Here is a 25,911-nt window from a genome sequence, read left to right on the forward strand (position 1 = left end):
ATGCGACGTCAGAACTAACTCTTTGGATGTGAGAACCAAAGGCAAAGAATGTGTCACTAAACACGTCCAGTCAACGTCCTTTGGATGGGAGAACCAAAGTTATGGTTAGTGCACTCTACCGGTTTAGGTACGAAATATAAATCTATTGTTACGCGCTCTGGTGGCAATATCATGAAGCTCTCTAGCACCCGCAGTTCTGTGTTCAGCCGTGGAAGCCGTGGACTTGCTGTGGGCAAAACGGGCGAACTCTGCTGCCGCTTGTGCTTCGTTGCTCTTGCTGCTCGAGATTATGGACGAGGGGACAGCGAATTTCTTATCGAAGGCTGGACTTGGAGCCTATATCCATGTGTTCGCTGGTAGGTTGAGAGTTGTTGTTTATTCTCACGGCCATTTTGTGTTTATTCTCACCGCCATGTTGCATTAATTCTCATGCCCGCACTACCACCCTTTGCTTATGAGATCTTCAGATTCCTATTGTTATCTCTATGTGCTTATTAAAACAAAGTTCAAACTCTCATATCATATTTTGTCGGAAGTGCTGCTGTGCTTATTAACATTGACCTTTATTTATTGAGGTTAAATCGTCTCACGTTTCTTGTATTTCCCGATGATATTTATAATCTGTTGTGATTGTATATTAATAATATTTTATGTTATTGGCATAGAATTTGATAATGATATTAATTCACTGTGTTTGTGCACTTTTTATGATATTATAACGGTGGATTCATCGAGAGTCTTGCGGAGAAATCATCGAGAGCGTTGGCACGGAGGTTATTGACGAGGAAAGGAGAATGAACAAGAAGAGATTGAGAAAAATTGTGTGTTTGGAGTGAATTTTATGTAACTGTGTGTTTATAAATTGGAAATAAATGTTCTTTCTAGTGTTCTACAAATGGGGATATTTATTTTTCCTCCCACGCACATTACAATATGTCGCGCAATCCTTTGGGCAGGTGATCTAAACTTTTCATTCGGCCTCCAAACATTTTTTTGATGAGCTACCCAACGCTTTGGTTCTCACACCCAAAGTACTCGTCCATCTTCTTTGGATGTAGCAACCAAAGGAATAGTTGGAACATCCAACTCCTCATCACCCATTCCCTTTGGGTGACACAACCAAATGTATGGACAAGTCCTTTCCTTCACCTCAGCTTTGGGTGTGACACCCAAACCTACGATTCTCATATCCAGAGTGTTTTTTCAGTGTAAGTTTCAGAGTTATTCATAATAAAATATGGACTATTGAATGGCATTTATGGCTTTCCAAAACGGGGGACTCAACAAAAGATATGCATTAAATGCAACCTACATTACACCCAAGCACTACTCCAAACAAATTTCTGGCTTCGAGCTTGGTTGAAATGCAGATAAACAGCAAACTAAAGAGAGTGATTCAACATGAGTTACTATTAATGAAACCTCAAGAACCCTTATTTATCAGGTGCACCACTCCCGATCGCAGTTTTGCAGAACGTTTTTGAATATATTTTTTTTGGCGTAAACGGCAGTCACGAATCTGCTGATGAAGCTGTTTGCAGTTGCCACGCAGACAGAAATTTGTTTCGGATAAGTCTCGGGTGATGCGCGGGTTGCCCAATCTATTAAGTTTTCTCCTATTCCCACGCTACGGAATACCGTACATGGTGCTTAAGTTTCGTTTGCATTACGCTGAAATTTTAATTCATCGTTTGTTTTTACTAAAACAGCCGCAGTTATTAATGATTTAGTCTGATTAACAGTTTTTTCCCGAAATACGCCGGATTTTCCGAAATATTTTACAGCTTACGACTGCGTCAGCAGTACTTAATTTAATACTATTCCATTTCCAGCGACTTTCAGATTTGAGACACTGATATCAGTCCGCAACTTTTCGTAGTTGCGACAAGTCAGCGGTTACAAGGTGCCCCTTAGATAGTCACCTATTAAGGGGACTAATCGCATGAAATTGTTATAGGGGAGAAAATATTGTGAGGGATGATAAGCCCCCAAAATCCTCATCCCCTGGATTAGTACCTGGTGACAGATGTAATTGGCAGTGCCGTTGCGAATGAAATAGCAAAAATGATTTATTTTAGAACGTAGGTTTCCGCGGCGATGGTTTGATCTCTGCATTTCTTCCGGGTTTCCTTCCGCGTCTACAAACAAGCTGACGCGGTAGGAAACCCGGAAGAAATGCAGGGATCAATGATTTATTTTATCTGCCAGATTGGCCTCAGGTGGTGGCTAGCAACTGTTAGTCAGTGACTATAGCACAGGTCGGCCGTTGATCAGCGTTGGGTATCGGTGACACAGGCGAACCGATCTGGCTGACTCAACGGCCCTGATCGATTATCATATTAGGCCCGTATCCCATATCAGGCCGCATCATATCAAAGTAAAAGAAGGGAAAGGGGGTGTACCGACGGATTCTCGGGGTTTATGTACCGTGATACTCGGTGCCGTTCACCCCTTCAGACGATTATGTCCCTAGCACCATTTTATCCTAAGCCGCAATCAGACAGTCAGGTGACGCCGATGCGGCCACAATGTCCTCGCGACTAATGCATGCAATCACCACCATTTACATGCATTCCCCTTCTAGAAAGTTGGAGTCTTCTCGACATCTACTGCTATACTACAATAGAAGCCGCCACCATAAGCGTATGGAGTGGGGTTTTGGGACTACAGCCATTTACATTTTTAAAGTAAATGCTCTCATGAAGTAAGACATAACAATTTCTTAAAGTGCTACTTATTTCAGGGGAAAACAGGCTTCCCATAACTATCTCATTTGCAAAATATATCTCTCTCACGTCATCATTTCCATCGGACCTAGACAGTGAGATAAGATATAACTGCGCCCATATCAGGGTGAGTATATAAGAGACAGCGACATACGATTCTGCGAGATTGTTAACGATAACATGCGACAAAGATAAGTGTTTCCAAAGCTGAAGGCAATGAGCCTTTATAAAGAGCAGAAGTGGTTTACGAGTGTGGCAACAAAAAAGTGAGAACGTCATTCAGTTCATCATACCGTCAAAAACTTCATCTGAGAAGAAGTTCCTAATCGTGGTATAGGTAAGCCCGAATTAAACTGAAGAAGGAGTACATCGAACTGACAACCTATTCTCTTGTTCATCATGGACGCTTCCAAAAATCTACGATGGTATGTTCGCAGCGGTAATTTGGAAAAGGTAAGGAAGTTAATCACAAAGTACGGCATTTCTCATCGACAAGAGTGGTCCAATGGGTACACACTTCTTCGTGATGCTATTGAAAACGGCAAAATGGAGGTCGCAAAACTTCTTTTAGCGAATGGTTGCAACGTTCAAAGTAAAAGAAGCCTGACAGTTCCAACTAAAACTGTGTTACATTTTGCAGCAGGGCATGGAAACTTAGAAATCCTTAAGACTGTTCTAGAGAAAGGTGCTTACGTAAACGTCACCGATCAGGATGGCATAACACCCCTTCATGAAGCGGTGAAAAGGACGGAAAGATCCCGGAAATATTACGAAACACTACATAATACTATCATATGTAGAATTGCTGATAAAAGGGATGACTATTACGAAAACTGGGAAGATTTTGAGGAAGCTTTGAAATGGAAAATGGGGAGAATCATTGTAACTCAGGAAGAACACGCAGAATTTGTTAAGATTCTACATGATAAAGGCGCTGACGTTAACGTTACCGATAAGGATGGCAATACACCTCTTCATGAAGCTGTGAAAAAGGAAGATGTGGGAACAACTTTACTGCTAGTTGAATACGGAGCTAATGTTAACGCCAGAAACAAGAATGGTGAAATGCCACTTCACATCGCCTCAGATAAGGGACATATTCGGAATGCAGAACACTTAATTCAGCACGGGGCTGATGTGAACAGCGTGTGCACTAATTACTTTAAAAAATGCTACACCCCATTGCACTTTGCTGCAGAAAATGGGTACGAAGGAATTGCGGACTTACTTTTAAATAGTGGTGCTAGCGTGAATCCAATAGGACAGGGGATAACACCTCTTTCCTTAGCTGCAAAAAATGCGTATGAAAGAATTGTTAAGATTCTTCTAGATAAAGGTGCTGACATAAACGTCACCGATGAGGATGGCAATACACCTCTTCATGATGCTGTGAAAATGGAAAATGTGGACACAAGTGTAATTCTAGTTGAATACGGAGCCAATGTTAACACCAGAAACAAGAATTGTGAAATGCCACTTCACATCGCCCTAGAAAAGGGACTTATTCGGAATGCAGAACACTTAGTCAAGCATGGAGCCGATGTGAACAGCGTGTGGACCAACTACTCCAAATGTGGATATACACCATTGCATTGTGCTGCAGAAAAAGGGTACGAGAGAATTGTTAAGATTCTACTGGATAAAGGTGCTTATGTGAACATAACCGATGGGAATGACAATGCACCTCTTCATGAAGCGGTGAAAAGGTCGGAAGTGGGCACAACTGTACTGCTGTTGGAATATGGTGCCAATGTTAACGCCAAAAACAAGAATGGTGAAATGCCACTTCACGTCGCCTCAGAAAAGGGACATATTCGGAATGCAGAACACCTACTTGAGCACGGAGCCTATGTGAACAGCGTGATGACCAATAACTCCAAAAATGGCTACACTGCTTTGCATTTTTCTGCCGAAAATGGGCACGATGGCATTGTGGACTTGCTTTTGAATAAGGGTGCCAGCGTAAATGCTATAGCAAAAGGGCGCACTCCTCTGCACTCGGCTGCTGAGCGAGGTTATGCGAACATTACCGAAAATCTCTTAAAGGATGGAGCAGATGTGAATAGTATTTGTACAGCTAACTCCAGTGAAGGCTGCAGTCCTTTGCACTTTGCCGTTAGAAATGGCCATGTGAGTGTTGTAAGAATATTGTTAGCATATGGAGCTAATATTGATGCGCAAGATGAGTCAGGAGATACCATATTACACGTAGCTGTTTCCACGGCTAAAACAAGCATGGTTGAAACGGTACTAAATTATCGTCCTGATGTGAACAATGAAAATAACCGGTTATCCCTGAATCTTGCACTCAACGGTTTACCAAGCCGACACAAAGAAATCGTTGAACTCTTGCTTCAAAATGGATTTAATATCAGAGATGAAGCTGATGTTAAAGCTGTGTCAGGGTCATGTATGTCCTCAATTCATGCTTCTGCTTTAAATGCATACGACACAGTACTAGGGGCACTTCTAGATCAAGGGGCAAGTGCAAACTCAAAGGATAAAAATGGACAAACACCGCTTCACGCAGCTGCGATCAAAGGTAACCTGCAAGTAATTGACACACTCGTGAAATATGGTGCAGATATTGATTCTAGAGATCATTGTGGGAGAACAGCTCTCCATATTGCCTCATCGATGGGGTATCCAGATGTTGTGAAAGGACTTCTACACTATGGTTCAGATGTAAACATCGCCGATTGTAGCAATAAAACAGCCATTGATTTTGCCAGAATAGGAAGGTACGAATCTCGTCCAATAGTACGTTTTCTTGATGACTGTGATAGTTACTATGGTCATCATTTATACTTTTTAAATTATGTTCGTGCTATTCTAGAGAAACACATAATCATGTTGAAAATTATCCACGAAAATCTGAGTTCAATCATGGATTACCGGAACCAGTATTTAGCGGATATAGAGGTATGTAAGGATGAATGTGAAATACTAAAAGGCACTTTTGTTGGAAACACCAAGCATTCATTTTTTCATCTATTATCTAAAAGCGATCATCACCTAGCAGTCATTCTCCAAGATGATAATGTCTCTAGATGCATTACACCAAATCATATAAGAGAAAAGTTTCCTCTATACGGCAGTATTATATGCGGTCGTATGACGATTGCTAAACATAGGAGAAGAATCCTTGATGAAATCAATGTTTGTGTCTTCCAATTATTTCCTAAATTAAATTGGGAATGTATCCAAAAAATAATAACATACCTAAGCAACGGAGATCTAATGAATGTTACGCATGCTTGTAAATGTAAACCTACAGCTCTTTAATCAGAGAAATACCATACTTTGGGATTTTTAACTGGGTAATTGGTATCTATTATTTTCCTCAGACTATTAGCAATTTCAACTTAATGTAGTTAGTTCAGAAAATATGTGTGCATTGAAGGTAACACACTAAATGGATGATAAACCATTATTAACTGTTGTAGTTGTAACTCCCTCTATAAATGAGTGTTCCTATCGTATTTGTACGCATAAAACTCAGAACGAATAGGTACATATGTACTGAAAAAGCAGAGAGTAATAATGAAAATGTAATCAGTATAGAAATCTCAGCGACGTTTAGTAACTTACTCCGCAAATATTAGATAAATATTTTATGTTAGTTTCTCCCTCTTCAAGAAACTGTGTGAAGATTTGCAGTGAAAAGACCTATAAATGTGACTAAATGCACTTGTGACAGTAAGAAAGTGTGGAGTGAAAAGATATATTTCTTTCAATAGAACACCCATAGACTAACAGTTACAACAGTGAAAATACTAAAAACCATATTCACAAAAAGTGACCCAGTACCAAGGATGCTAGCACGATTTGGTGAAGGAAATCAAGCCACCTTCCACCCCAAATGTCATTGGAATATTCAGCATCAGATGTGCCTCTTTTCAAATGAACCTCAGCCCAGGAATGGAAACTCTTCCAAGGAGCCCACCCGCCAAGCCGAAATGTCTATGGATACGACTTCGATCAACAGTTTTTAGGATCATTAAAATAGGTGAAATAATTGACTAATAGATTCTATAGTACACCAATTTCGACGAAAGATAGGTACTCAACATGTTTGAAAACATTTGTCTCTCTTACAGGCTGATACCTACACTCCTCCGTCTGGAACTGTTGCGCTGAGCTCTGAAGAAGATGCTACGGCTGAGAAATTTGACCAGGAGTTCGCCAACATTCAGGTAATACTACTTCTTTAGAATGTTATGGCTGGGTCATTATTTCTTAATATAACACAGAATTTACCCTGACGCTCCCAGCTTTTAATCACAATATATTTCGTCACAATGGTTTCAAAGTGAGAAACAATGCTGTGAAGACAGTTTTCACTATACACCATACTCACGATGCGACACTCTACTTGACCTGATGATCTACATCTACTTCTGATCTACATCATAATACCCTTCAAGCCACCTCTACGGTGTTTGGCATGGGGTGATCAATCACCAACATGCAATAGGGCTCCCACATCTACACCACACGGTCTAAAAAACGTTACGCATGCTGATAAATTATAATACAACATTCATCCAAAGTCCAACTACTCATAATGGCAATTTGCACATAAATATAGCACACACAAAACATGCTATTAGAAATAATATAAAAAATTCAGAAACATGCATTAAGGTGTACACAATGTAGTTGGATACAATCAAAATCAAATACAAATCAATATTTAGTCCTAAAGCTACCGTTATAGTAGTTTATTGATCGTGGAAAAAAGTCATTCTGAATTTTTCTGTTCCACAGTCTATCTTTCTTATTTTGTTTATATGATTTGATCTATCGTGGTACGTTGGAGTTCGTAAGATATGGCAAACTTCAATAAAGACGCCGAGCGTCGAAACGCGATGTTTTTGTTATTATTATTAACCAGTGGGTAGTAAAATACGTTTTGTCATACTATTCGGTTTTGTGCCAACTGGAAGTTACCAAGCAAAACAATTGTCTCCATCTCCTCCCATCTCGCAACATCTTCTTCTTTCTTTGTACCTCCTTTTTAAACTCACTTGGTCTCTCATCCTCAGCGTCCTTCATAAAGCCAATATGTTCAAAAATTATTTCTTTAATATTCTTCTCTTAATTGCGTCATAAATCATTGACATAGCAACGGAGAGGAAATTAAGAGCAATCAGAATTTTTTCTACTGAGATAAATCGAGGACTACAAAAAATTGTCAAATTTGAATGATTGATAAGAATAATCCTATATGTCAGAAAAAGTAGATAACGTGAAACTGAATGACAAGCGTTGAGCAATATCTCTTTATTTGTGGATTCGTCACCTAATGTGCGCTCATGAATGTATTATCTCATCACGAAAGGAGGTTCATCACAAATTCACTAACTCATGATTAACTTTGTGGTATTCCATTATAATTTTTCATGGATATTACACAATTACTTATATCACTTCCTTTTTACATAGCGCGACCCGGGTTTCGATGAATTATCATCATCTTCAGGCGCAAATTATGATTTATCTTCTAATTGTTACGAATTTTTCTAGCGTCCGTTTTAAAATTCATCAAGTAGGTAACTAGGTAACAAAAATAAGATAATCAAACCTATTTGGTCGAAACACACACTACACAAAATCGAAAATTAATAAAATTAATTAATCGTAGCGGGCGTAACTTGGTGGATATCCATAACCGCAGGAATAGAAGGATCAAGAACTTTGCTATTTCCACATCGTATTTTATTGACACCGACCATGGTTTCGTTACAGAGTAACATTATCTAGGTGGAAAGTACATGTAAATTGACAGTATATATAGCAGAAGATTGGGTAGGGAATTCGAAAATCGAAAATGTTTAAGGTTGCCACATGGCATAAATGTATTGTTTTATTTTCCGATACATTTCCCTACTAGAAATACAAATAAGCTTTAAATTTAGGGCCTATTTTACACGCTTAAGTGTGGTATGTTGTAATTCAAAGGCATATCCAAAGAGGGGCTAGGAGTCTATAGCCCCTCCTGGGATTCCAATAAGCCCCTCCCTTGTTCCTATCCTGGATCCGCCACTAGATGAGGCGAAGGCTTAGAAAGCGTTTAGAGAATAGCAGACAGGTACGTGAAGAGCCTTTACGATAATCTACATCTACATAATACCCTGCGAGCCACCTCTAGGGTGTTTGGCAGGGGGTGATCAATCACCAGCATGCAGTATGCATTGGACTCCCACATGCACACCACACCAAAAAAACGTCACGTATACTAAAAAATTAACTAATATATGCAGTTAGAGATAATAGTAAAATTGAGAAACATGTAATAAGTTTTACACAGGTTAGTTGGATACACTACAAGTCATGCAATCTATCTATGAGTTTCATCGCTGCCGTTATAATCTCTTATTGATCGTGGAAAAAATTACATTCTGTACCTGTCTGTTCTACAATCTATCTCTCTTATTTTATTTATATGATCTGATCTTCCGTAGCATGTTGGCATCCGTAAGATATAGTTTATTTCGTTAGAAAAGACACTGCTCTTGAATTTATCTAAAAGGTTTAGTCTATTATTCAATCTACGGTCCGACAGAGATTCCCATCCGAGTTTATCTAAGAGGTCAGTTACACTAACAAGACTATCGTAACGACCTCTCACATACCTGGCAGCTCTTCTTTGCACGCGTTCTAACTCTGTTACTAAGCCTTTTTCATGAGGATCCCAAACATTGGCAGCGTATTCCAAACGTGGTCTAACGAGGGAAAAGTAGCTACTTTCTCTCACTTTGTCGTCACACTTTCCCAATATTCATTTAACAAACCCCATTTTACGATTAGCTTGACAGGTTATTTCTCGGATATGTTTATTCCACGATAGATCATTATTGAGTCTAACCCCTAGATATTTCACGGATTTAACAGTCTCTAATTGGGTACCCAGAATTAAACGATAATAATTAATTTGTTAATAATTCTAACCTCTAAGAACAAATCGGATGGGAATTTCCGTCAGACCGTAGATTGATGACTAAACTTAATCTTTTCCTTATATCCAAGGCCAGTTCATTATCCTACGAAGATAACCTTATCATACGAACTCCAACGTACTAAGGTATATCAGACACAAAAAATAAAAAAATAGAGATTGATTGATGATCAGATGGATTTGGAATGCTGTTTTGTCCGCGATCAATAGGAGACTATTACGGCAGTTTATGACTTAGAAATAGATGAGTTGACAGGTAACTTGCTAACTTATGTTTTCCTTGATGCATTTTTCATAATATTCCTAGTATTTCTGGCATCATATTTTGCATGTTTCGGCGATGCACTGCTTTTCCTTATTGAGATTGGAGGATGGGGAATTGCTAAGGAATATATTGGGTGTTACTTGGCACAATACCCCACTGTTGAGTCAAAAAGTGTTTTCACTGAATTTGAGTTGCAGTGCATCCTGAAGACTGACGGGTGAGTTTCGTTTTAAACGTAGAGTGAACAAGAAAGGTAGTTAGTGGATAGGAGGTGGTAGCGAAAGAGCGTCGTCGAGGATGAGCGAGGGGGTACTAACCTCTACACATTAACTTAACACTTAAGAGGCCGGCTGCTAAATTTAAAGCCCTACTGAAAAATCCAGCCATTCTTTTACTATATTCGTACATTTTTTTAAACATTAGCATCAAAAATATATTTATATCGATGTTCATTTCAATAAAAATGGACTTTGCTCTTCTTTATGAATGAGTTGAATAACATTTATTGCTAATTTTTAAATATATAATTTAACAATGAAAACCTACTGTTTTTAAAAAATAAAAAAAGTTACAACATATGATGTACCGCCATAGCATGCATAATAATTTTTTTAATACGCTCAATTTGAACTAATTAAAGCATGGAAATCTTAAAAGAGCATTGTTCCAAGCAAAGCTTTATAAATCCTGGATGATAAAAAGGGTCAATGCACCCTCAACGAACGAACGAATTGGCCCAAAGAATTTTCACACTAAGTGGCCCAAGATGAAGATGCCGGTAGCTACAGAGACATAAATTTTTCTTATTCGTCCTCAAGACATAAATTGAACTCTTTTTCCATCGAGAAGTTGATTTTTGAAAAAACAGAACTGCTAAGCAGTAAACTGGAAAAGTACCACGGGCGAAATATTACGGCTTCACGCATACAAAGGCAATTAAATGGAAAGACGTAATATTACGTCCATGGCACGCAAAGTGTTAATTTACTCAGTTTTAAGCTTCCGCTATCACTGCGTAAATTAGTTGATTCGCGTTGTAGTACATGCACTCAGGCCATTTTTTAATTACGAGGCGAATCTTCATAACAAGTTCACAAAAATTATACAAAAAATTACAGCGGGAAATTGATTTAATGTCCTTCGTTTTGAAGTAAAACTAATTGAAAATGTAAATTTTCTTTATGTTGTTTAGGATTCATGACGGTAAGGTTGCTTTCCATCAGAGATTTTTAAACTCCCTGGTTTTGCATCGACGGCCAGCTTTTATGGCAAGGATGTGTGGTTTACATAGTAAATGTTTTCGTTGCAAACGGAAATCAAATTTTCATTGTTGCTCATAATACAAAACCAATGCTGATGATCAGAACCAGAGCGGGGTTGGGAACTGAAACTTAGCATATTCACAGCACTAAATTTTCTATTTACGGTGTCTAAATATCCGAATGTGTACGTGTCACAGGCAAAACATTATGGTATCAAACGAAGTCGAATATCTGGTAATTAGGATAAATTAATAAAAATTTGGGCTACATTCACGATGAATACGTGTGGCATTTGGATTTCCCAGGTTCGAAATTCCCTATATTCTTGATCACTTTCTTGGCAAAAAAAAGTAAATACTTCGTATGACGGTGAAAATGTGCTTTCATCTCATCTATCCATGTAAATGTTATATATTGAATCTACCATTTTTGAACTATTCCTCTCACAAAAAATATCCACAGCTATTAGACGAATTTTTGTATTCTCTGTTCACAAGTTACAAACATTGGTTACATCACCGTAAAATAAAGAATTGCTTTGAAGGATATACAAGAGTGTGATGAAACTCCTTTAGCGATGAGATTATGCACATTCATGAGCGCGCATGTGGTGACGAATCCACAGATAAAGGGGCATTGCTTCAACGCTGGTCTCTTAGTTTCACGTTGTCTTCTTGTTCTGACATAAATGATTGATTATTTTTATCAATCGCTCAATTACGCAAGACTATTTGTAAAGTCGATTAGCAGTTTCTTGTATCTATGTTTGACTGTAAAAGGGCAGTCCACACCTGATACAAAAATTGCATTCTCGACCCAGCGTACAAGAAGGGTCAACAAGGAGGGTTCTTAAGACGTTATTTAGGAATCACTTCACCACGAACGGCGCTAGTGTCGATGACGCAATATTCCATCGTGGCCGACGAAAGAGAAATAAACAGTGAAGATGTACTATAATGGAAAAAGTATCCAAACAAATGTTGGGCCGCCACTATCGCTCCGCGGGATAGTGGGCATCCTTTCCAGTGGGTTGACATTATTTTGTCACTGAGGGAAATTTTCTTCTATTTCTTTTCTTTCCTTTCTTAGTCGTCCGAATACGCGACCGACCACTGATTCTCCCGCAACCCAGAGCATGATTCGCGATGAACTCCGTAGAATTGAGTCGCATTCGATGGCATCATGCGCGCACATTGGGAACGCTCCTCTGAATTTTCCTTCTCATATCTAAACGAAACTACAATAATCGCTACGGGCAATAGCAAGCAAGTTTTCTCTTGAGGTAAATAAGACAGTGAACGCGCAGATTCGATGGGCCACGTATTTGAATGCAGTGTACTTTGAAGAGGTTTCAGCTTTTCTGGAAGGACTGACGAGCATATTGCCAGAACGCGTTTTTCTTTGGATCGAGAAGAATATTCTACTACTTGATTTGAGATGCCTTTGTCAGCAAGCTTAATAGTAGCGGAAACATAGCTAAGGATCAATAAACATGTAATTACCGTGCACTACTGGGATAAACGTAACAGGGAGTGTATTGAGGTATTAAATAGTTGGAGAAGATGGAGACCTAGGTGTAGAGAGATGTTGATGCTGATACAGTTAATGCAAAAAATATTCAGACAGCTCCTGTTTCCAGCTAAAATTTTCATTTTCTTCGTGTTGCGCTCATGTCTTCGGCTTGAAATGATTCTCAGTGTGAACTATAGACGCTCTTAATGTATGCATGCTCTGCAGCAACAGCAACAAATAATAAAACTTTCGAAACTTTGTACAAAATGGATAAATAACTTCAAATGTGTCGCACAAAAAGTATTCGGACACCTGAATGTTTCATATTAAATGAAGCCATGAGACACACTTTACGCAATAATTAGTATTTTGTGGCACTCCTTTTGGTTTTCAGGACTGCCTGAAGGCAATTTGACATTGAATGGACCAATTTTGATGTGAAAATAGGGGGTATTTTTTCCCATTCTTCTAACTAGGTAATCTTGAGGTCATTCACATTTTATATTTGCCTTTACTTTATTTGTATATTCAGAATACTTTGCAGATGTTCTATCGGATTGAGGTCAGATGATTGTGGAGGGGTGTTCGACTGTTAGGGTGTGTTGATCCACCTCATTGTATTCTTTGTCTTGAGTTTTGGATCATCGTCCTGTTGAAATGTAAATTTCTTTGTCCGTCCCATTGTATCAGTGTTAAATAAAACATTATCCTTCAGTATATCTATTTACATCTTGTAGTCCATGGTAGCTTTCAAAAAGTGCTAATTACCCACTCCAGACGAGCCCATGCACCTCCCCACCATCACAGAGCCAACCCCATGTTTCACTGTTGCTTTCAAGTTCTTGGGATCAAGCTCAGTATTGTTCCGACGCCTCATCATTTGATGACCATAGGATCAGAATATGTTGTTCTTGCTCGCGTCAGTGAAAATCACGCTACCCCACTACACAAAAGGCTCAGATTGATGATCCCGAGCGAAATCTACCAGCCTCTTGCGATTGACCACGCTGATACCCGTCATCCTCCTTGCTACTTGGCCGTGGTAACCGTTTTGCTTCCAAATATTCCGGAAGGTACCTACATATGCGTAAACTTCACTTTCCTGTTGATCAGCAGTTACCTTGGGATCGCTGGTTTTTGGGTCCTTCTTGATCTCCCGAACGATGAATCGGGTGTCACTGTTAGTCAATTTCCGTGGACGTCCGCTGAGGGGCTTTTTTAGAAAATTCTTGGTCTTCCCAAACCGATTTGCAATGACGTAGACAGTTGACCTAGGTCGTCTGACAAGTCTAGCAATTTGATTCAGTAATTCAGTCTAGCAATTGATTATAGTAGCTAATAATAAGCTTTCGCTCAGCCTCAGTCGTCTCGGTTGCCTTTCGTCCCTTGACTGTCAACACTTGAGGTCGCCGTTCGGTCAAAGATGCGTTTCACCTCGCCACAGCCAAGGGGAAGCATATGCGCCCACAGCTGGACAGCAATGACACCGGTGGACTCCCATATAAACGCGTTTAAATCGACGTGCACCGCGTGTCCGAATACGTTTTGCGCGCGAAAGTTCTGCATATTCGTCTATTGGATTCAATTTATAGAAAATTAGCGACAAATTTTCCTTCTTTCAACATGTAAACCCTTACTAGAACAACAAAAGACATGACAAAATGTTGCAAACATGTGCATATGCATCGAGGAAATATTTTCACACGAAATTGACGTACTTAAACCTTTTAAATTAATGACTATTTAGGTATTCAGAGTATACCAGATTCATGTTGAATCCGAAGAACAAGTGTAACGAAGTCAAAATAGTTATAGTGGCTGGAAACAAGTATTGTCCGAATACTTTTTGCACACAATGTATATAATATATGGAAGTGCTGCTGAGATTTATAATATATAACGAAGAGATGTTGCCCGAAGTGAAATGTGAATTCATTGGAGTATTTTTTCGTGCCTGATTTTTGTCCACATTTATTTCAATATTTTATCTGACACTTAAATGTTGTCAAAAGTAATTTGACAGCAGCAAATGTCGTGAATTGTTTTAATTTTACAAAATTGGTTTTTAAAGCAATTGACAAGAAAATGATGCATGAAACTGTAGAAAAAAGTTACTGTTACTAAGTTGGCTACTGACTATGAAAAAAATTAAATGTTAATTTTTTACAATTTATGGAATTTACCTCGCAAAATTGTGTGACGTCATTCATATTTATTGCAATCATGCGGATATGCACCGGGGAAATATTTTCAGTCGAAATTGACGTACTTTAAAGTTTCAAATTAATGATTATTTAGGTATTTAGAGTAATTCTTGATGTCTTGCAGATTACGTTTGACGAATATTTATGCCGTATTTTCAGAGATGAGAAAATGAGGTAATGGAGACGGGCTTTAAGTGAATTTGAGAACAAGTGCCAGGGTAGGTGCGTCGCGAAAAAGGAAATGAGGGTTAGAGCGAGATAGCGGGAAAAAGGAAGGAACAACTACTAAGGATATCGAATGCGCCAACATTCTAGTGAGCACTAAGAATGACGTTCGAACCTCGGTGCAAGGCAGGCAAGTTCATCGGCATGACATTTTATGCTGAAAAAAGACCATATTTGAATTTCCGTCGTCTCGATCCAAGGATTATACACCGTGAGAAAGGGAACCCATTCTCCCGCGAAGCGATGGTGGCGGCTCAAACTCCGTACTTTTTCCCCCATAGTGCTTGCTTATTCGTAGTTGGGAACTGTTTTGTAGTGCGATGTTAGGAAGGAAAAGGAATAGAATTTCTGCCTGTCTGGTTACACTTATTGGAGGGAACTTAGGATTGCGATGTCTAATTTAATGGCAATGTGCGTTTAATGCATGGCTTGTGATGGTAGTGGGTGAGTGGGGAAAAAGAGAAGACTGAGATTCCTTTAATTCCCGATTACTTTCCGAACTCCATACAAGTTCCCAGAATTTCTCTAATGATAGGTGCGCATACAAGAGCGGATCCAGGATTTTTCCGATGGAGGCAAAAGGGTCTAACTGGTCTCCTCATATTTGAGTTTAAAAATTAAATACAACAATTAATGTAGATAATATTCTCTTTATTTTTATATGAAATTAATTAATATAAATTAAATGATTGAGGCTCAAAAATACACTAAATAATGTGAATGTGATGATAACCGTATTAAAAATCTTTTATTCGACTGGGGGTGCAAGTGTTTCCCCCCTTAATCCGCTTATCGCCTTATCGGTAAAAAAGGAGCATTGACTATAATTTTCAGAGTAATTGATACAAGGGCATTCATACAATTCATACAATATGGGCTTTTGAATGACATTTATGGCTTTCCAAAACGGGATGCTCAACAACAGATAAACATTAAATGCAACATACATTGCACCCAAGCACTACTCCAAACAAATTTCTGGTTTCGAGCTTGGTTGAAATGCAAATAAACAGTAAATTATAGAGAGTATTAATGAAACCTCAGGAACACGTATTTATCAGGTGCACTACTTCCGATCGGAGTTCACAGAACGTTTCTGAATATATTTTTATCTTGGCGTAAACGGCAGTCACGTATCTGCTGATGAAGCTGTTTGCAGTTGCCACGCAGACAGAAATTTGTTTCGGATAAGTCTCGGGTGATGCGCGGGTTGCCCAATCTATTAAGTTTTCTCCTATTCCCACGCTACGAAATACCGTAAATGATGCTTAAGTTTCGTTTGCATTACACTGAAATTTTAATTCATCGTCTGTTTTTTACTAAAACAACCGCAGTTATCATGGTTTGGTAAAAACAGTTTTTCCCGAAATACGCCTGTTTTACCAAAATATTTTTCAGCTTATGACTGCGTTAGCAGGACTTGATATAACACTATTCCATTTCCAGTGAATTTCAGATATGAGACCCTGATATCAGTCCGCAACTATTAGAAGTTGCGATAAAGTCAGAGGGTACAAGGCACCGAAGCGGCAAGAATGTCCTCGCGACAATTGCAGACAATCACTACCTCCAATCACTATCTCCACATGCATTCCATTTCTAGAAACTTGGAGTCTTCTCTACATCTACTTCAATACTACAATAGAAGCCGCCAACATAAGCGTATGGAATGGGGTTTTGGTACTACAGTCATTTATATTTTTAAAGTAAATGCTCTCATGAAGTAAAGCATAACAATTTATTCAAGTACGACTTATTTCGGGGAAAAAAGACCTCCCATTCCTATCTCATTCGCAAAATGTGTCTCTCACGTTATCATTTCCATTGGACCTGGACAGGGAGATAAGATATAACTGCGTCCATATCAGGGTGGGTATATAAGAGACATCAACTTGCCATTCCGAAAAAAATATTACTGAAAGCAAGCGACGAATAAAAGTGATTCCATAGATGAAGGCAATTAGCCTTTATAACGAGCAGAAGTGGTTTACGAGTGTCGAAACTAAAAAATTGAGAACGTCATTCAGCTCATCCTGCTGACAAAAACTTCATTTAAGAATCAGTGCATAATTATGGTATAGGTATGCCCGAATTTAACTGAAGAAGAATCGCATCGAAAACCAATTCTCTTGTTCATTATGGACTCTTCCTGGAGACTAATATGGGAAGTTCGCAAAGGAAATTTGGAAGAGGTCAGGAAGATAATAACAAAGTATGGCATTTCCCATCGACAAGAGTGGTCCAATGGGTACTCACTTCTCCGTGATGCTGTTGAAAACGGCCAAATGGAGGTCGCAAAATTTCTTCTAGCGAATGGTTGCAACGTTAAAAGCAAACGAAGTCTGACAGTACCAAGTAAAACTGTGTTACATTTCGCAGCAGTGCATGGCAACTTAGAAATTCTTCAGGCTCTTCTAAAGAAAGGTGCTTACGTAAACATCAGCGATAAGTATGGCAATACACCTCTTCATGAAGCTGCGAAAAGGAAAGATGTAGGCACTACTGTACTGCTGGTGGAATATGGAGCTGATGTTAACGCCAGCAACAAGAATGGTGAAACGCCACTTCACGTCGCCTCAGATAATGGACATATTCGGAATGCAGAACACTTACTTCAGCACGGAGCTGATGTGAATATGGTGTTGACAAATTACTACAAAAATGGCTACAGTGCTTTGCATTTTGCTGCAGAAAATGGGTACGATGGCATTGTGGACTTACTTTTAAATAAAGGTGCCTGCGTAGATGCAAAAGGACAGGGGATAACACCGCTTTCCTTAGCTGCAAAAAAAGCGGATGATAGAATTGTTAAGATTCTTCTAGATAAAGGTGCTGACGTAAATGTCACCGATGAGTATGGCAATACACCTCTTCATGAAGCTGTGAAAAGTAAAGATGAGGACACAACTGTACTGCTAGTTGAATACGGAGCCACTGTTAACACCAGAAACAAGAATGGTGAAATGCCACTTCACGTCGCCTTAGAAAAAGGATTTGTTCGAAATGCAGAACACCTAATCAAGCACGGAGCTGATGTGAACAGCCTGTGGACCAACTACTCCAAAAATGATAACACACCATTGCACTGTGCTACAAAAAATGGTTACGAAAGAATTGTTAAGATTCTACTTGATAAAGGTGCTTACGTAAACATTACCGATGAAAATGGCGATACGCCTCTTCATGAAGCGGTGAAAAGGTCGGAAGTGCTGTACTTCTGTACAACACACTGTACTGTAGGCACAACTGTACTGCTGTTGGAATATGGTGCTAATGTTAACGCCAAAAACAAGAATGGTGAAATGCCACTTCACGTCGCCTCAGAAAAGGGACATATTCGGAATGCAGAACTCTTACTTCAGCACGGGGCTGATGTGAACAGCGTACTGACTAATAACTCCAAAAATGGCTACACTGCTTTGCACTGTGCTGCAGAAAATGGGCACGATGGCATTGTGGACTTACTTTTCAATAAGGGTGCCAGCGTAAATGCTATAGCAAAAGGGCGCACTCCACTGCACTCGGCTGCTGAGCGAGGTTATGCGAAGATTACCGAAAATCTCTTGAAGCATGGAGCAGATGTGAATTGTATTTGTACATCTAACTCCAGTGAAGGTTGCAGTCCTTTGCACTTCGCCGTTAGAAAAGGCCATGTGAGTGTTGCAAGAATACTGTTAGAAAGTGGAGCTAATGTTGATGCGCAAAATAAGTCAGGACATACCATATTGCACGAAGCTGTTTCTGTGGCAGAAACAAGCATGGTGGAATTGGTTTTAGAATATTGTCCTGATGTGAACAATGAAAATAACCGATCATCCCTGAATCTTGCACTTAACGGCTTACCAAGGCGATACAAAGAAATCGTTGAGCTCTTGCTTCAAAATGGATTTAATATCAGAGATGAAGCTGATGTCAAAGCTGTGTCAGGGTCATGTATGTCCTCAATTCATGCTGCTGCTCTCAATGGATATGTCACAGTACTAGAAGCACTTCTAAAGCATGGGGCAAGTGCAAACTCAAAGGACGAAAAAGGCAAAACACCACTTCACGCAGCTGCGAAGAAAGATAACCTGCAAGTAATTGAGAAACTTGTGAAATATGGCGCAGATATTGATTCTAGAGATCAGAATGGTAATACAGCTCTTCATATTGCATCATCGATGGAATATGCAAGTGTCGTGAAAAGACTTCTAGACTATGGTTCAGATGTAAACATCGCAGATTGGAGTAATAAAACAGCCATTGATTTAACCAGAATAGGAAGGTACGAATCTATTCCAATAGTACCTTTTCCTCGTGACTATGATGGTTATCATGGTCATAATTTATATTCATCACATTGTGTTCATGAGATTCTTCAGGATCACATAATAATGTTGAAAATAATCCACCAAAATCTGAGTTCAATCATGAATTACCGGAAACGGTATTTAATGGATATATGTAAAGATGAATTTGAAATACTCAAAGGCACTTTTGTTGGAAACACCAAACATTCATTTTATCATCTTTTATCGAAAAGCATACATCAATTAGCAATCATTCTCCAAGATGACAGTGTCTCTAGATGCATTACACCAGATCGTATAAGAGAAAAGTTTCCTCTATACGGCAGTATTATATGCGGTCGTATGACGATTGCTAAATATAGGAGAAAAATCCTTGATGAAACCAGTGCTTGTGTCTTTCAAATATTTCCAAGATTAAATTGGTATTGCACCCAAAAAGTGATAACATACCTAAGCAACGGAGATCTAATGAATGTTATGCATGCTTGTAAACGTAAACCTACAGATCTATAATTAGATAAATGCCATACTTTGGGATTTTTAATTGGGTAATTGGTACCTATAGTTTTCAGACTATTAAAAGTTTCAGCAAACTATTAGCAATTTCAATTTAATTTAGTTAGTCCAGGTAATGTGTGTGCATGAAATGTAGCGCACTGAATTAATGATAAACCATTATTGTGTTGTAGTTGTAGCTGCCTCCATAAATGAGATTGTTACTATTGTCTTTGTAAGCATAAGACTCAGTACGAATTGGTACATTTGTATTCAAAAAGTAGAGATTAAGAATGAAAATGTAATCAATATAGATATCTCAGTGAATTTTAGTCACTTACTTTGCAAATATCAGATAAATATTTGATGATGGTTTCTCCCTTTTCACAAAACTGTGTGAAGATGTGCAGTGAAAAAACTTTTAAGTTTGATTAAATCCATTTGTGACAGTGAGAAAGTGGTGAGTGAAAAGATAAATTACTTTCAATAGAACACCAATACAATTACAGTTAAAACGGTGACATTGCAAGCAACACAATTCATAAAAAGGGACCCAACACTACAAAAAAGACCGTAAGAAGATTTTGTTGAGGGATTCAAGCCACCTTCCACCCCAAATGTAGTAGGAATATACAGCATCAGATGTACCTGTTTTCAAATGAACCTCAGCCCAGGAATGCAACCCCAAGGAACCCACCCGCCAACCCGAAATTTCTATGGATACGACTTCGATCAACAGTTTTTAAGATCATTAAAATAGGTAAAATAATTTACTAATAGATTCTAGAGTACACAAATTTCGACGATAGATACTCAACATGTTTGAAAACATTTGTCTCTTTCACAGACTGATACCTACACTCCTCCGTCTGGAACTGTTGCGCTGAGCTCTGAAGAAGTTGCTACGGCTGAAAATTTGACCAGGAGTTCGCCAACATTCAGGTAATACTACTTCTTTAGAATGTTATGGCTGGGTCATTATTTCTTAATATAACATAGAATTTACCCTGACGCTCCCAGCTTTTGATCACAATATATTTCGTCATAGTGGTATCAAAGTGAGAAACAATGCTGTGAAGACAGTTTTCACTATACACCATACTCACGATGCGACACTCTACTTGACTTGATGATCTACATCTACTTCTGCATAAAACCCTTCAAGCCACCTCTAGGGTGTTTGGCATGGGGTGATCAATCACCAACATGTAATAGGGCTCCCACATCTACACCACACGGTCTAAAAAACGTTACGCATGCTGATAAATTATAATACAACATTCATCCAAAGTCCAACTACTCATAATGGCAATTTGCACATAAATATAGCACACACAAAACATGCTATTAGAAATAATATAAAAAATTCAGAAACATGCATTAAGGTGTACACATTGTAGTTGGATACAATCAATTCTTTAGTCCTAAAGCTGCCGTTATAGTAGTTTATTGATCGTGGACAAAAAGACATTCTGAATTTATATGTTCTACAGTCTATCTTTCATATTTTGTTTATATGATTTGATCTATCGTGGTACGTTGGCGTTTGTAAGATATGGCAAACTTCAATGAAGACGCCGAGCGTCGAAACGCGTGTTTTTGTTTTAATTAATAACCAGTGGGTAGTAAAATACGTTTTGTCATACTATTTGGTTTTGTGCCAACTGGCAGTTACCAAGCAAAACAATTGTCTCCACCTCCTCCTATCTCGCTTCATCTTATTATTTATTTGTGCCTCCTGTTTAACCTCACTTGATATCTCATCCTCAGCATCCTTCATAAAGGCAATATGTTCAAAAATTATTTTTTAAATATTCTTCTCTTAATTGCGTCATAAATACACCATTGACATAGCAACTGAGAGGAAATTAAGAGCTATAAGAATTTTTTCTACTGAGATAAATCGAGGACTACAAAAAATTGTCAAATTTGAATGGTTGGTAAGAATAATCCTAAATGTCAGAAAAGTAGATAACGTGAAACTGAATGACAAGCGTTGAGCAATATATCTTTATTTGTAGCTGCGTCACCTCATGTGCGCTCATGAATGAATAATTTCATCACGAAAGGAATTTCATCACAAAATTCACTAACTCATGATTAACTTTGTGGTGTTCCATTATAAGTTTTCATGGATATTACACAATTACATATATAACTTATTTTTTGCTGAGCGCGACCATGGTTTCGGTGAATTATCGTCATCGTCAGGCGCAAATTATGATTTGGTTATCTTCTTATTGTAATCTAGTTAATTGATGAATTTTTCTAGCGTCCATATTAAAATTCATCAAGTAACTACGTTACAATAATAAGATATTCAAATCATAATTTGCGCCTGAAGATGATGATAATTCATTGAAACCGAGGTCGCACTTTTAAAAAAATAAGTGGTGTAAGTAATTGTGTAATTATCCAAGAAAAATTATAATGGAATACCATAAAGTTAATCATGAGTTAGTGAATATTTGTGATGCAACCATACAAACACGATGATACAATACATTCATGAGCGAAAATGAGGTGAAGAATCCACAAATAAAGAGATATTGCTGATTGTAAAAAGAAGTGGTATTGTAATATCCAAGAAAACTTAATTTCATCACATCCTTGTACATCATTCAAGGCAATTCTGTATTTTATAGTGATGTATCTTGTGTTTGTAAATTGTGAACAGAAAATATCATGAATTCGTCCAATATCCAGCTCTGTTTTTTTTCCGTTCGAGGAATTGTTAGAAAAATTGTACCTTCCACATAAAACATTCACATGGATTGAGAAAATGAAATTATATTTTCACCGTCATGTTAATTATTGATTTTTTTGCGAAGACAGTGTTCAAGAATACCAACCATACCAAGGGCATTAGGCTGCTCTTTATTTTTAAAGTTTTCGAATTCATTTTGGAAACCCTCCCCACAGATTTCTTGTATTTGTTTGAAAATTCTAGAAGATTATTTTTGCAATCGGATACCGGGAAAACGTGCCGCATCGCATTAAATGTTGCTATTTTGCGGACATAATTGAAGACGATGTCACTCTCGGATTATCCTCTCACTTTTCCGTTTTTTTAAAACGACTCGTTAGACATTTGTAGGGTGTTAACTCAAATATCTTTCATTTCTGCCCTTCGGTTCCTGTGATATCGCACCAAGAGTGAGCGCGCGCCGCCCCATGCAGACATTTTGGGTGGCTCTATGGTTGCATAAACTCAATATATGTTCATCATTCTCGCCAGTCGTAAAACCGTAAAATTCTTTAGATTAACTTTAAACTTCGACATTATAACCTTGAATGCTACATTTATTACAGTGCTTAGTACTATGATTTATTTTGCATTGTGCATAGGCACTAACTCGGGTGGTATCTAACACATAACTTTAAAAAATCAGTAATATTAATTTCATCTGAACTACTTATGGTGTGTACTGTATTAGAAAAAATAACGTAATCATGTTCTCCAGATAACTGTGTATTTATTCGTAAGGTGATATATTTTAAAAGGATCGGGCTGATGTTCAACCATAGTTGCTGACCCTGTAACACTGGATTGGATGACTATCGACCAAACAGTTTTCTCGTTTTATTTGGAGTGTTTTATTTCCTTACTATCTCATTAATGATAAGCTATAATGAGAATCATGAATAAAATGGGTATGCCTCTTGGTCGCATAGATATTTGAAAAGAACTCTTGCCTTGGGGCTTTATCTTTCATCCTCCACTTTCGCTCCACTATTTTCGGAATATGGTCTAAAATGCGAAATTTGCTCAAAAACAGTTAATATTAACTACTGTCTACAGAGCCTCTTTAAAAATCTCTAAAAAATTAGGTCTTTTTCGGAAAAAAACCATGGAGGCCAACCAAAACTAACTACGACCTTATCGAGGGGCGGATCCAGGATTTCTTTAATGGTTAAAGGCAAGGTACTACTAAAACTTTAGCAGTACCATGGTTGGAGGGGCACAGGAGCCTGACAGGTCTTCTCATATTTGAGATTAAAAACTAAATACAGTAATTACTGTAATATTATCCTCTTTATTTTTATATGATAGTCAGCAATATTAAATTTTAAAAATGATTAAGGCTCCGAAATACACAGAATGAAACGAACGTATTGATAACCGCATTAAAAATCTTGTCTACCTTTCAATCGTCTGAGGGGGAAAGTGCCTACGTGTTTTCCCCCCTGAATCCACCTTTGGTCTTATCGGTAAAAAAGAATCATTGATTCTAAATTTCAGAGGTATGCATGCAAAAAATATATATACAATATAATGAAATTTCTGACTTTCGAAAGCGTTGTACTCGACAACAGGTATGCATTAAAAGTAATCCACATACCACCCAAGCATTATTGAAAACAAATTTCTAGATTCGAGCCTCGTTGAAATGCCAGATAAACGACAAACTAAAGAGAGTAATTCATCATGAGTTACCCTTAATGAAACCTCAAGAACCCTAACTGATCACGTGCACTACTTTCGATCGGGGTTTTCCGGAACATTTTCTAATATATATTTTCTCTTGACGTAAATAGTAGTCACGCATGTGAAGATGAATCTGTTTGCAGTGGCAGACAGGCACGCAGACAGAAATTTGTTTCGGGTAGGTGTCGGGTGTTGCGCGGGTCGCCCAATCAAATTGATCCTTTGTTTTTTACTGAAACAGACGCAGTTATCATGGTTTGGTCTAAATACCAGTTTTTTCCCGAAATATGCCTGATTTTCCGAAATATTTTACAGCTTATGACCGCAGTACTTATACAGTACTAATATAATATTATTCCATTTTGAGTGAATATCAGACTTTAGACCACGATAACAGTCCGCAACTTTTAGAAGTTGCGATAAAGTCAGAGAGTATAAAGCGCCCATTAGATAGTTCAATATTAAAGAGGGTTCATCTCACGAAGTATTCATAAAAGAGGAAATATTGGGATAGATGACGAGACCATTAAATCCCTGGATTAGTGCCTGAAGACAGATTATATTGGCAGTGTCAATTGCGACTGAAATAGCAAAAGGGATTACTTCAGCTGTCAGAGAGCCCAATGATGGTGGCTAGCAACTGTTAGGGCTCGCTCTCTACATCAGTAAGAAGCACTTAGAAAGAACAAACACATGTGTTTGCTACTTAATAAAGATGGGAGCGACTTAGGATTATCATTTACTGAAACCCCAAAGAAAATTATTTCACCTGTCTTCTTTTTACCGGAGTAAGTGGCAGCCGTCCACGTCTTTTCAACATATCTAATTATGTAAATCATTTATTAATACATTTTCTCCCTTATTTCTCAGAATGCATACAACTTGGCCTCATCACGCATTTGGCAATAACTATCAGGAAGACCAGGAATTGCGAGCTTCCACTGAAAACTGCGTGTATGAGACCATGCTCTCCTGGGGAAGATTGACATCAAGATACCTACAGGAACACGTTCGAGGACAATCTTCACCAGAAAATACCAATCTGTCGTCCGTGCCAATCACTGTAACTTCTCAAGATTATTTCTTCTTGGTGGAGAAGAACCATTTGAAATTAATGCTGTCAAATTCAATGTTTAAATTCTTAATTTGTTGGCTGTATATTTAATGGGTACGTGTGTATTAAAATCACCTAATTATTTGACTACTGTTGTATATAATTCTTACTTATGTAAACTATTGATTTCTTGTTGATTTCATCTTTTTATTGTTTGTGTTCTATTTTAATTTAAAGCATACATATATTGCATTTTTGCTATGTTACCTTAGTCAGTATTTTGCTTTGTAAAAGGCCTATCCGTTAACAATAAATAAAAAGATAAATATTATATTCTCTTGTTTCCCATCAGGTATTGTATGTCTGTTGTCAAGTGTCAAGTAATGAACCGCACCCTTAGTTATAGTTTTCAGAGTGCAAATTCTCACGTGAATACTTTCATATACCATTTACATGCTCTTAAGTACGGCAGCAGAAATTTTGTCAGAG

At 38.1% G+C, this 25,911-nt stretch overlaps 1 protein-coding gene across 1 annotated transcript in view; it reads left to right on the plus strand.

The window, feature by feature from the left end:
- The first annotated feature begins 2,907 nt into the window (after window positions 1-2,907).
- Window positions 2,908-25,911, plus strand: part of LOC124167601 — a 73,657-nt gene continuing 50,653 nt past the window's right edge. The window contains exons 1-3 of the mRNA XM_046545581.1: window positions 2,908-6,002; window positions 6,827-6,922; window positions 17,237-19,954. Of these exons, the coding sequence (XP_046401537.1) occupies window positions 3,126-6,002; window positions 6,827-6,922; window positions 17,237-19,954 (5,691 nt within the window). The 5' untranslated portion in view covers window positions 2,908-3,125. The remainder of the gene's footprint in view (window positions 6,003-6,826; window positions 6,923-17,236; window positions 19,955-25,911) is intronic.

Source organism: Ischnura elegans, chromosome 11, assembly GCF_921293095.1.
Source record: "Ischnura elegans chromosome 11, ioIscEleg1.1, whole genome shotgun sequence".
Lineage (NCBI taxonomy): Eukaryota > Metazoa > Arthropoda > Insecta > Odonata > Coenagrionidae > Ischnura > Ischnura elegans.